The sequence below is a fragment of the Cladophialophora immunda genome (assembly GCF_000835495.1).
Source record: "Cladophialophora immunda strain CBS 83496 unplaced genomic scaffold supercont1.5, whole genome shotgun sequence".
Taxonomy (NCBI): domain Eukaryota; kingdom Fungi; phylum Ascomycota; class Eurotiomycetes; order Chaetothyriales; family Herpotrichiellaceae; genus Cladophialophora; species Cladophialophora immunda.
In genome coordinates this window covers 3,339,158-3,351,204 of record NW_015622545.1, presented here as the reverse complement: position 1 = coordinate 3,351,204, position 12,047 = coordinate 3,339,158, and the positions used below count along the sequence as shown (strand labels likewise).

The window sequence follows — 12,047 nt, the reverse complement described above, 5'->3', positions numbered from 1 at the left end:
TTGCAGGCTCTAAGATGGGCAACGTTCAAACGCACGGGTTGTTGGTGTCGATATGAACAGATGAAGCAGGTCCAGAATATAGTTCCTCGAGTTGAGGGCTTGGTTCTCCATACTATTTGGCCGGTAGTGAAGCAAGTCAAAGCTTCACATCAATAGACTCTTCGAACAGGCATTTGTGGTCCTGTAGAGATATAAATAAGCCTATAGTTCACATCATCACAGCCGCTGTGCCGATTGAACCGTTTTTGATCAATCTCCTAAAAAGCCGGATGCTTCCAGGAGCTCACACCGCCATCGACCAGCAGATCCTGTCCAGTCGTCCAACCGCTACAACACAGAAAGAGAATGGCAGGTTTCAACTCGTCGGGGTTCCCCACCCGCCCAAACATCGACTCCTTGTTAAACTGCTTCACCAGATCTGGTTGCTGTTGTTCAACTTGTCTCATCATGTCGGTCCTCATAGGTCCCGGAGAAAGAGAATTCACTCGAATGCCATATTGCGCAAGTTCCATGGCCATCGGCTTGACCAGACCTCTCACGGCGGCTTTGGAGGCAATATAGCAGCTGATATTCTGCACCGCGGTGCTGATGTGTGTTGCTACGCTGGCGACAAAGACGATGGAACCGATCGGTGGCGAGTCGCTCGGCGCCGGTTTGCCCATCTTCTCCCATTTGCGGACCATAGCATTTGCGCAGGCCTGCGCGACGAGAAATGACCCGACGAACTAAACTCCGGCTGAAAGTTAGTCCTGTGCGAGCCTTAAACACAGTGAAGACCAAAGTTGCGCAGATACACAACGTCAGGCGAGGGGGTAGACGAACGCACGTTGACTGCAAACGTTGAACTTATATTCTTGTCGGAGGTGGTTAAGAATGTTTCGTCGGTCACCACACCAGCAGCGTTAACGCTGTCCAAAAAAAATCATCGTTAGCATGAGTGTAAGGCTGTCTGGATCGGTTTCAATTCAAGAATCTCGCCCGGCACTTACTTAATATCTACCGATCCAAAGTCCTGTTCGATCCTCTCGATGACCTCAGTGACATTCTCACGATTCGTGACGTCGGTCTGGTAGTATTCAGATTTGACACCATATTTCGTCTGGAGTATTGCTAGCCGTTCCCCAGGACTGGCAAGGTCCAAAACAGCAATGTTGGCACCCGCTTCAGCAAGAGCCTCAGCAAATGCAAATCCCAGGCCGCGTGCTGCGCCGGTCAAGACAGCGGTTTTCCCCTTTAACGAGAACTGTCCCGAGGTTTACGTGTCAGAGAGCTGTGACGGCGACGGTGGGCAACGTGAGTTTTGCCTTTGGTTTCCCTTACCTGCTCCATAGTCGGTTGATTGATGATGATAGAGGTCCGTTGAAATAAGCAGGTTTTCAAATCTCGTGGTTCGATATATAGCTAGGTACAGAGTCGAGATATCTTCCCTCGTACGGGACTTTGAGGACACACTTACTTTCAATGACGTTTCCTTTTTAACTTGGAAGACACACCCACTCGAGCCAACTCTCGTGTCGAATTTTCCGTCACTTCTCGCAGCCGAATTTTGCGTAGCGGGTGCGCGGCCGGGCCTTAAGGTGGCAAGGCCACGAGTGGCGTAGATCGCCTTTTGACTTTGTCGGAGCAGCTCCGCGGTACGTTTCCCATTGGTATATTATATATAAGAGCAGTTGAACGCCTTAGCTCTGGCCCACTAGTGCCACCTGGCATGCTTCGAGAGGAGAGCCTACTGTGCGCCCTCGAAACGGACGGGATGCCGACGAAGAAAAATATCCTGCCCAAGATTAAGATCGCATAAAACAGCGTAGTCGTGACCTTCGATGATGTTAGCACTATCGGTCACCTTATATTTTGCTCTCCATGGAACTGTTTGGAAGACGGAAGACAACAGCAAGAGGCACTTCTCATAAGTTTTCTCTGCGTAGGACTACAAGGTAGCATCATCGAGATGAATTTAATTCGAACAGTCTTCACATAATGTTTGTGGGCTAATTTCCACGGCTGTCAATTTCACCATCCGTGCCTACAGTGCCTCTATATCCTCATCGTAGGTTATACTAGCCAACTCACGCGCTTTTCCTAACCAGCTTAACACACGCCTGCTCCTTTCCTCGTCAATGACCAGTCCAGAACCAGTGTTATCACGAACAGCTGCCGCAATCAAGTCCGCTTGGTACCAGAGTCCCCAGCCACGGTCGACCGGCTTTTTGATGACTTCGACCTTCTCGTGACCTTGCTCGTCCAGATGCTCTGCATCGTACCATTCGACTCGGAACTCCTGCGGACGGATGAGGATGAAGGGGATGGTGATTTGCGCCTTCTCTGCCTCGATCCGGACAGCTGGACCGATCTTCGGTGCGGCAAGCTTGTCTGGATGCTTGTTTGAGCCACCGAGAGAAAGACTTGTTGTGACGATGCCGACCGACGCTCCGTCCGAAACCACGACGGTATTGATGTCGTCTATGAGTTCTTTGCCGGTGTCATAGGGCACGGTGTTTGCGTACACGACTTCGTTGGAGCGGTTGCCGTTGGAAGCAATGTCAATCCAGGCAAGGGCATAGACACCCATATCCAGCAGGGCCCCGGCCCCGGCCCGTTTGTCGAGCAGTCGAGATGATCGCGGGAGATCATCCGAGACAATCGGAACTGACAGATCTGCGAAAATGCGCTTTACCTGTCCAACTGTCGGAAGGAGTTCGCGCTGCAAGAATACCGTCGCCGGAAGATATCGTGTCCACATTGCCTCCATCAAGACCACATTCTGTGATTTAGCTTTCTGTACAAGCCTCTCGAATTGTTTGACGTTTATTGTGGCTGGCTTTTCCAGGAGAACATTTCTCTTGTTGTCGAGAGCCGTACTAGCATGGAGATAGTGTAGAGAATGAGGGGTCGACACATAGACAATATCAAAATCTCCAGCCTTGAGCATCTCCTCATAGGAAGTGAAGATTTTCACACTCGACAGATCTGGGACGTTCCGCTCTGTAAGCCAGGATCGTGCCCGATTCTCGGAGCCTGTCGTCGAGACGCATGTTATTACGTGCCGTATAGTATCGGAGTCGTCCCGTGGCAATAGAATATCATCAACGAAGGTCGAGGCAATGGCTGAAAGGCTCAACAGAGCCCAGCGACATCGAAATTGAGAAGCCATCTCGCTGCTGTTGTCTCTATGGTCGTCCTGATCTCGAGGTGATTCTGTGTGCGCAATACTTCTTTAATAACCTTCAACTTTCACTGGTAGTGAATCGAGGTTTTCTGTACAGATGATCTCTGTAGATTCCACAAATCAAGAATTCCAGTGCGACGATTCAAAGGCGAAGCCATGTGTGGTTGTTAGGAGAGCTTGTCGGAGGCCTTCCGGAGGGCTTCCGTAGGGAAAGTTGTAGAACACTCCGCCAGAACAAAAACTATGTGAATGACGGTGCACTCAGCGAGACACATCTAGGCTTCTCCAGACTGTTGGAAGAGCTGAATGGGTCCTTAGACAGCTTTCCACAAAACCAATTTGGCTGAAATACCCTGCCTCTCGGAGCGATACCGAGGAGCTGCTCCGACCACCGCCGCCTCCAGTCTTGTTCTCCTAACATCAGGGGTCTAGACTAACCAGAGCGCAAGGGTGCCCCGTGCCTGATCATATCCCCACGGGTAAACTGCCTCATTTCTCGGGGTAGCGTTACGCAACTATAAGTAGCCTCATGTGGCTCGGGAGACGCTGTGAGTCTCCAGATCCTCAATTCGACTGCTACGATAAGCCCAGGATCACAATGGCGGAAAGGAAGTCTCAACAGAAATACTTTGGCCTACGGGGCACCGGTCTCCAAGTGGCGGTTGCTGTTGTTGCCGGTATTGATCTGATGTGATTGCGAAATCTGTGGTGGTCATGACTGCTGAACCATGCTAATGAATACTTTGCAGGCTGTTCGGCTATGACCAAGGTGTGGTTGGCGGATTGTTGACCTTGCCGTCCTTCACAAAGACATTCCCAGAAATATGCACTACGGCAGACTGCACCGTTGGTATGACAGCTTCTCAGAAGAACCATCGGGCGCTGATACAAGGTGGGAGGCTCACTCGGGTGGCAATGCCTGGCCATCGTCAACCATTAGGTACATGTCTGACATTGGGCAGGCACATCGGTCTCATCCTACAATCTTGGCTGTTTCACTGGAGCAATGCTGATTCTCTGGCTGGGAGATCCTCTCGGACGACGCCGAGCCATTTTTGTTGGCTCAGGATTGATGGTGATCGGTGCCGTCTTGCAGGGTTCGGCCTTCTCTCTTGCCCATTTCATCGTTGGCAGAGTCATCTGCGGCATTGGAAACGGCATCAACAGCTCAACAGTCCCTGTTTGGCAAGCCGAGTGTTCAAAGCCCAACCGACGAGGTCAAACCATCTTGGCCGAGCTCTCTATTGTTGTCAGCGGTGTCATGTTAAGTTACTGGTTGGACTTTGGCTTGTCATACACGGAGCCAAGTTCGCTAGCCTGGCGCTTCCCAATCCTGTTCCAGCTGATCTTCTCTCTTGTGGTCATGGCCATTATCCTCTTGATGCCAGAATCGCCCAGGTGGCTGGTCCTGAAGGGCAGGGAGTCTCAAGCACTCGAGGTCCTGAGCTTGTTATATGGTGTGCCCGAGACTGACCCACACGTGGCCAACCAACTACAAGCCGTCATCGCGACCATTGAAGCTGACCAGCGCTCCTTGAAGGAAATCTTTAAAGGCGGCCGCTCCAAACACTTTCAGCGAACCAGCCTCGCGTACGGAATCCAGGTGCTTCAACAGCTTACAGGAATCAACATTATCACCTACTATGCCGCGACGATTTATCAGAACGAGATCGGGATGAGCGGGTTCATGTCGCGCATTCTCGCGGCGTGCAACGGAACAGAGTACTTTCTGGCTTCCATTCCAGCAATCTTCATGGTCGAAAGGTTTGGCCGTCGGCCTTTGTTGATGATAGGTTCAGCGGGAATGGCTGTGTCCATGGTAATTCTGGCTGTTATGACGCATATCGGCGGCACCAAGCCCGGTATTGTCGCCGCTGTCTTTTTGTTTGTCTTCAACAGCTTTTTCGCTCTGGGCTGGCTAGGAATACCGTGGCTGTATCCGGCCGAAGTGGTGCCCCTGGAGATCCGTGCTCAGGCAAATGCTCTTTCGACATCGGCCAACTGGATCTTCAACTTCAGTGAGTCTATTTTTGACCCTGATCCACAGGCACGAACCGCTGACTTGTCAATAGTGGTGGTTATGATCACACCTGTGGCATTCTCATCCATTGGATCTCGGACATACGTTATATTTGCCGTCTTCAACGCCGTCACCGTTCCCATAGTATATCTCTGTTACCCCGAGACGGCCTACCGTTCGCTGGAAGAGCTGGATATCATATTTGCCAAGTCAACGAGCGTCTTCGACGCAGTCCGAGTAGCACGGACAGAGCCGAAGCACTTTGGAAGCCACGGCGAAGTGCTTCGCGAAGTCCTCCAAGACGTTTATGAGACAAAAGGGATTGGCGATACCAAGCAACAATACCTTTCGCAACACGCCGAAGTCGCCACTACCGAGCATGTCTCCGATGCGATCGCGACTTGAATCCGGTTCAGACTGGCTTGTACTCAGTGAGTGACAAGACCAGTGTCCACAAAGTCCAAAGATCCGCCAAATCTACCTACCCACTCCATTCATTCCTGCCTATGTCATCATGGAAAGCTTCTTCGTCTGGAAGGAAATATCGGTTTTCCAAGCCCTCTTGGGTCAAAAATGAGAAACTTAAAGAAGAGCATAGTGTCACGAACATACTGTTGGCCCCAGGACATTAGGTCTCCCCCCCGAGTCTGGTAGGAGTGGTCTCTTTCTCTTCTTCTTCTTTCTCGAGCGTTGAGCCGTTGTTACTAGGACTATGCGGGTAGAAAAAGCATCCAGCTACTCCAATTCTCAGTTCCCTACCGCGTAACGTAGGTCCTGATACGATGTCACACATGAAGGTCGAGCCCCTGATTAGTGGAGCATAATCTTCTGTCCCTCTGCTTTGCCTTAAATGATATCTACTGTGTCAGCAGCTTGTCTGACGGGTTGCACCCACGGGGGTTGGGTAACGATGACAAGGCCAATTCACTCTAGGCTTGTCAAATGTAACGTATCCAATCGCGTGTCAATAAGGGTTACTACCGAGCCGTATCGGTCGCCCGATGCCGCCCAGCTAACCGGTCTAAGCACATTACAAGGGGGGCCCAGTTGGGATCTCGCAGCATCTTCAACGGGTCCTATCTATCGTAGGCTCAGGCACGACTCAGGGAGTGCTCAGGGATCGCTCAGGAAGCAGCAGGTGAGCCGAGGGTGAGCAAAGCGGCGAGCGGCTAATCAAAACGGGAGGATGGACGATAAGTTTGTCGGTCGCGAGTACAAGTACAAGGAGGTACCTACTTCTAGGTAGTCAGGGCGTCGGCTCGTCTCTCGTCTTGGCGGCTCAAGAGAAAGGCTTTTCGACGCCGAGCTCACCCGCGCCTCACCCAATGGGCGCCGCTTTTAAACACCGCTTATCCCCTCTCACCTGCCCTCGAGTATGTTTGAAGGTATGCTCAAGAAGATGACCAGATTGGATGTCGTGGAAGAGATTATCATCAACAGTCGCCGATGAGAAGCCAATGCTTTTCCGCGGCAGCGATTGGGATTCACGAACGCTCACAAGATCGTTGAATAAATGGTCGCTACGGCAGCAGTCGTTCCTCCACAAACTGTGGACTCTTCGTGCCGGTAGATTTCTTCTCTCTACCCTGTCTCTGCCTGTTTGCCTCGTGTAACAATATCGCTTCTCCAATACTTGTTGGCAACGGATCAGATCCGTCATCGTTCTCGCCGACCAGATCGTCAAATGCTGAATTTCTGGTCGTCCTCAAAATGGTTGAGAAGCGATTACTATACGTCGCCTGGTTTCGAACAATGGCCTCGAGTCCAAAGGCGACACAGAGCAGTGTCACGCCGATGGCAATACCATAGGACAACCAGAGATCGAAGGCGTCGTAGGTATACTTGTTCGGATATGTTGTGACGGAGACGTTCACGAAGGGCGCCACGGTATCGTTCATGACAAGCTGCTTCGAGCTCAGTAAACCGAGAGTGATGTTGTGGAACAGACCTTCGAGCGATCGTTGTATAGTCTCAGAGTTCGTCCAGTCGACGGCTGTTTGCGAGTAACGGCTTCCTCCGCTGGGTATGGTAACACCGTAATGAGAGTAGGTGGCTTCACCCACGAATATAGATCCAAAGGCGTCCATGATTGCTTTATATGAGAGTCGTCGGTTCGATAGGTACGGGTCGCTGTAGGACAAAACGTAACTTCCTGCGACGCTCATCAGGTCCTGATCATCATCGGTAATAATCGTTTCCTTGAGCGCTAGCTGCCGTAGTCGAACATCCTGATTGGGCCAGGTGAAGTCGAAATCGACAGTGTATGAAGCGTTGTGAAGAACACATTCAGTGACACTCTCAGTGGTGCTTTCTGGTCTCAGACCGTCGCTGGCGAAGAGGAAGAGACGTAAAGGGAACGTTGGTGTCAGATAATCAGGAGCTACGCCGCCCATATTGTTTGTGTTATCGACTGTCTCATAAGCCTCATTCGACTCGAAATCCCATGGCGGTCCCGCATGCGCTTCATCGCTCGGTACCCACGACGCAAACACAAGTTTGTTTTCGTTCATTGTCCCGTTCGTGGCCCACGAATTCTCCATCTGTGACAGAATCGTGCTGTTACGGAAACAGTCGACAGCAGGGCCGAAGAAATTAAGAGTATATGACTCGTTCTGGTAGTGACTTGGGATTGATAGAACCTGTCCTGATGTTGCGGTGGCGATCGCGATACGGCTGACTTCGGTGCTGGCGCTATGATACGTGTTCCCTATGCTTTGCGTAATGGCGTACGTTGAGTAGTTGAATTGATGTTGCGCAACCTGAACTGGATGCATATCCACTTGTGGAGTTAGATCCACAGTCAGAGTTCCTGGGGTAACAATCGCAGCAAATGGTAGGAGCCTGCTATTGTTAGAAGTTGAGAAAATAGTGAATGATCAAGGTGCACTCACCAGCAAGATAGAGCAAGGAGGCCCAAAAGACCATTTTCGAACCATAGTCCTGACAGAAATAGTGTTGCGTCACCAAGCACGCCGAACAGCACGTCGACCTGTGCGATGCGATAAGACCTCGTCCCAAGTTTATACCATTGTCTCTGAACATAGGCTGAGCCCACAGCAATAACCAGAGCAGTTTTGACCAGAAATGCAAACGCCGTGCCTATGCGGTTGATCCATTGCTGGCCAATGGAATTCTGAACGGCTCTCCCACTGTAGTATGCATAAACAAGGTGATGGGCGGTCGCAAGCAGTGTACCAGCCGCAAGGGCGAGACACATCGTGATAGTAGCACGGGTACGCCATATCGGCCCGCGAAGCTCGGGACTGGCCGTTTTGGATTGCGGACGGTCATCTTTGACAACGGGCGGAGTACTCGTTGCAACACTGGAGCTGTTCAGAGAGCCTGTAATTGCAGTGTCAGGCCCGAAGACAGCTGCTGGTCTGGCGGGCACAGGTTTTCGATGCATATTGAACAATGATAGAAAAGGCTGCCAGGAATGGTGCAGTCCCTCAAGGGCAGCACACTTTGTCATATACTCATGCGCGATTAGGCTGAGCAGCTTTCGTGCCGAGTCTGAGCTCTAGAGCCGCCGATGGGCTTCTGAAAGCACACTAGCTGCTGCAAGCTGATTATTCCGGAGGCCAGCATAGTCACTTGTTCAGCCTAACAGCAGAAGGCGTCTGCCCAGCTTTCGCTCCGTTACATGAGGCATGCTGTCCCGACTTAAGCGACTGGAACAAGGTTTGAGACACTGCCTCGTATTCTGCAGGCTATCGGCTAACCAGGTCAAGTCCAGAGTCGCAGCAATAAAACGCTGGAAGCCTCCGAGAATCTGGAGGTGGGCAGAGGGTGATCGGCAACTGGCCAACGACATCTCGCTTATGTACAGATAGCGACAATCTCGCATCTTGCAGCTTTTGTCCTTCCTGTATCAGCTCGTGACAATGATGGATTAGGGAAAAGGCTGGAAAGGCGAGTGTCATAAACGGTTCAGTGATGGTATGGTGGTAGCGAGGCGTGGCCGACAGGCAGAGATGGAAAGGTCTCAGCCCCCAAAAACTGCCTCATTTTGGTGGTAACTCTGGCTCGCGCACGACCGGGGTGAGCACAGGGCGGCATCACCCCCGTCCCGAAGGAGGGTGAACTCGACGTGACTTTACCTTGTCTTGGCGCCGAGCAGGTTCCCCCGCTGTAGAGCTTCATTCGCTTCACGACCAAGTCCATATGCACAGGATCAGTTTCGTATTTGGACATGGCGCAGCAAAATACGCGTCGTATCTCGTGGATAATGCTGTTTTTGGCTATCTGGACGAATTGAAGCCTCAGAAAACGCGTCCTGGAGCTCGGTATATGCTTGCAACCGTTCATCCACGCTCTTTCGTCCGGGTCGCAGCGACACTGTGATCCTTTGGTTGTCACATCTCAGAGAGGATTCTGACGCCCTGCGACTTGAAGGCCCGACAAAAATCCCCTGTTGCTCAGCATTGGGGTTCTATCATGTCATCTAAGCCACTCCCCACCGACCTGCCCATTCACACTTTTCCCGGCGCCCAACATTTTGAGGCTTTCCTTGACCGCGAGCACACGACCGCGCCCGGATGCTACCTTAAGCTTGCAAAGAAATCGGCGGGCGTGCCGTCCATCTCGGCTGCCGAGGCGGTCGAGGTCGCGCTGTGTTTTGGATGGATCGACGGTCGAGCCAACGGCGTCGATGAGGACTGGTGGTTGGTCCGATACACGCCGCGCCGGTCGAAGAGTGTCTGGTCCCGGAAGAATGTGAACACAGTGGCGAGGTTGGACCAGGAAGGCAGAATGCGTCCGGCAGGTATTGCCGCGGTCGACACCGCCAAAGCGGACGGCCGTTGGGAGCGTGCGTACGACGGACCGGCGACGATGGCTTTGTCGGACGATCTTGCCGCCGCCCTCGCTGCCGTGCCTGTGGCGTCGTCATTCTTCGAAGGCCTGGGCAAGACAGAGCGGTATGCTGTACTCTGGCGCGTGCAAACAGCTTCGCCTCAAAATCGGGCTAAACGGATCGAAGCAATCGTCCAGATGCTTGCTGGTGGGAATGTGCCAGGCAGGGCTGCAAGGGCTCCGACCCTAACCCAGAACAAGCGGGACGTGAAGACGAAGGTCGCGAAGAAATCCACAGAGAGAACAACGCTGGCCGCCGCCGAAGACGTGTCAATCACGAAGTCTGAACCAACGACTGAACCTAGACAGCCTCGTCGTTCTGGACTACGGCCACGAAGCTGAGTCACCAGCTTGCTACCCCAAAATCCGATATCATGACGAGAGCAGGTAGGCAGCTGGTGTCAACGCTGGCGAGTCGAACTTTCAATGATATCTTGTGCTTAACATTGCTTCCCGAACGTGAGAGTTAACAAATCTACCACACGTCTGTGTTGAGTCGTCAATGTCCCTCCTTAGGCTCAACATCTGCCTCTAATGAGCAAAGCTATACTCTAACTTGCGTCCATTCCGGGAATTCCAGGTCTTCCCTCTTTATCGACATCATATTCCGGTCCTCGACGTATTCTCTCAACGGGAGCTTCTCGAACTGGCTTCTGTCCCCAATGTTCATACCCCTTTTCTGGATCAAGCGTGCATACTCCATGGTCCTTCGCACGAACTCCGCATGATCGCCCGTCTCAAGATACTCTACCAGCATGAGGACGTCGAACGCCGCTTGGCTTGTGCTAGCGACTGTGTGCGGCCTGAACCCGGCGAGTGCATCTCCAATAAGCACAACCTTACCACCGTAGAAGTCATTGGTGGGGGTGATCACGTCAGTGATGCACTGCACAAAGGGCTGCTTGGTCTTCTCGACCATTTCGGACATCTGCGGTGGGAGACGGTCTCGCCCACGTTGTTTGACCATCTCCCAAGCCTCTGGTCGCATCGTCCCGGGCGGGATGGTCAGTCGCCTCCTCTTACCATCCTTATCGGTCATGACCTTTTCAAGCTCCTCCTCGCCTTCAGGAAAGTTCGTGTACCAGACGAAATTCAGCAGCCGCTTTCCTGGCTCCATTGCGCCGTCAATCCCAGGTATGGTGTAAGTTAGGTTTTGTATTCCTGGAGCGTGGAAGAAAGTGAACCTCTCCACGAACGCCTTCCTGGCTTCCTCAGACGCTTCGTTCTCAGGCACTGTGCCCCTTATCACGCAGTAACCCGCATATTTTCGCTCGACTTCGGGACACAATATCTTCCGGACGCTCGAACTCGGCCCATCCGCGCCGACGAGCATGTCCCCCACGACAGACTCCTTTCCGCCGTCGGTCTTGTCGTAAAACACCCTTATTTGATCGCCTTCTTCCTGAAAACCCGTCACTGTACAGCCGTACCTATAATCGATCTTGCCGTCGCCGGGCTGGGGTCCGGGCACCTTGCAGTACCCGCTCTGCTGGTGGTCATAGTTGGCGCGGAGCATGTAATAGCACAAGTCCCAACTTGTCATGGTCTGCTTCATGACCTCCTCGTGGACGACCTCGCCCGACTGGTCAAGGTACATTCGCTTCTGGGATGTCACAGCCACGGGCCGCTTGCAGCGGTCGTAACGCTCGAAGAAGGCGAGGGTATCGCCGCCCGCGACAATACCAGCGCCTTGGTTCTCTAGTAGATTGGTCGGGTTGCGCTCCAGGATTGTCGTGTCATAGCCATGCTGCTTGAGTGCCACGCCCGTGAAGAGGCCTCCGAGCGAACCGCCTACGATGATGATGTGCCTGGGTCTGCGGCCCGCGGCGGTGTATGTGCCGTTTGGCTGTGACCCTGCCATTGCGTCCGTTGTCCCCTAGCAAAGCTTTGAAGTATGGTAAGAGAAAGCGGGCAGCAGATTATGTGCGAAGATCGTTCGACTATCGAGGTCGGAGGGGGATTACGCCTCCAGGCACTCCACGGAGGCTTCCCGGTGGAGAGAGCCAC

General features: G+C 52.6%; 4 protein-coding genes across 4 annotated transcripts; 1 reads left to right on the top strand and 3 right to left on the bottom strand.

The window, feature by feature from the left end:
* Positions 1-70: 70 nt before the first annotated feature.
* Positions 71-1,517, bottom strand: PV07_09303 (uncharacterized protein). Its single transcript, XM_016396549.1, has 4 exons — positions 1,321-1,517; positions 990-1,243; positions 827-908; positions 71-725 (listed from the first exon to the last, which is right to left on the bottom strand). Exons 1-4 carry the CDS (start codon positions 1,327-1,329, stop codon positions 258-260), a joined length of 813 nt encoding a protein of 270 aa, XP_016246405.1. The 5' UTR covers positions 1,330-1,517; the 3' UTR covers positions 71-257.
* A 4,953-nt stretch (positions 1,518-6,470) lies between these two features.
* PV07_09302 (uncharacterized protein) lies at positions 6,471-8,696 on the bottom strand. The gene is made up of 2 exons (XM_016396548.1): positions 8,078-8,696; positions 6,471-8,027 (listed from the first exon to the last, which is right to left on the bottom strand). The coding sequence occupies exons 1-2, from the start codon at positions 8,656-8,658 to the stop codon at positions 6,707-6,709; spliced, it is 1,902 nt and encodes a 633-aa protein (XP_016246404.1). The 5' UTR covers positions 8,659-8,696; the 3' UTR covers positions 6,471-6,706.
* A 658-nt stretch (positions 8,697-9,354) lies between these two features.
* On the top strand, positions 9,355-10,630 carry PV07_09301 (uncharacterized protein). The gene has a single exon (XM_016396547.1). The coding sequence runs from the start codon at positions 9,624-9,626 to the stop codon at positions 10,380-10,382; it is 759 nt and encodes a 252-aa protein (XP_016246403.1). The 5' UTR covers positions 9,355-9,623; the 3' UTR covers positions 10,383-10,630.
* On the bottom strand, positions 10,585-11,901 carry PV07_09300 (uncharacterized protein; the record flags this gene model as incomplete). Its single annotated transcript, XM_016396546.1, has 1 exon — positions 10,585-11,901. One exon carries the CDS (start codon positions 11,899-11,901, stop codon positions 10,585-10,587), a length of 1,317 nt encoding a protein of 438 aa, XP_016246402.1.
* Between the last annotated feature and the right edge of the window lie 146 nt (positions 11,902-12,047).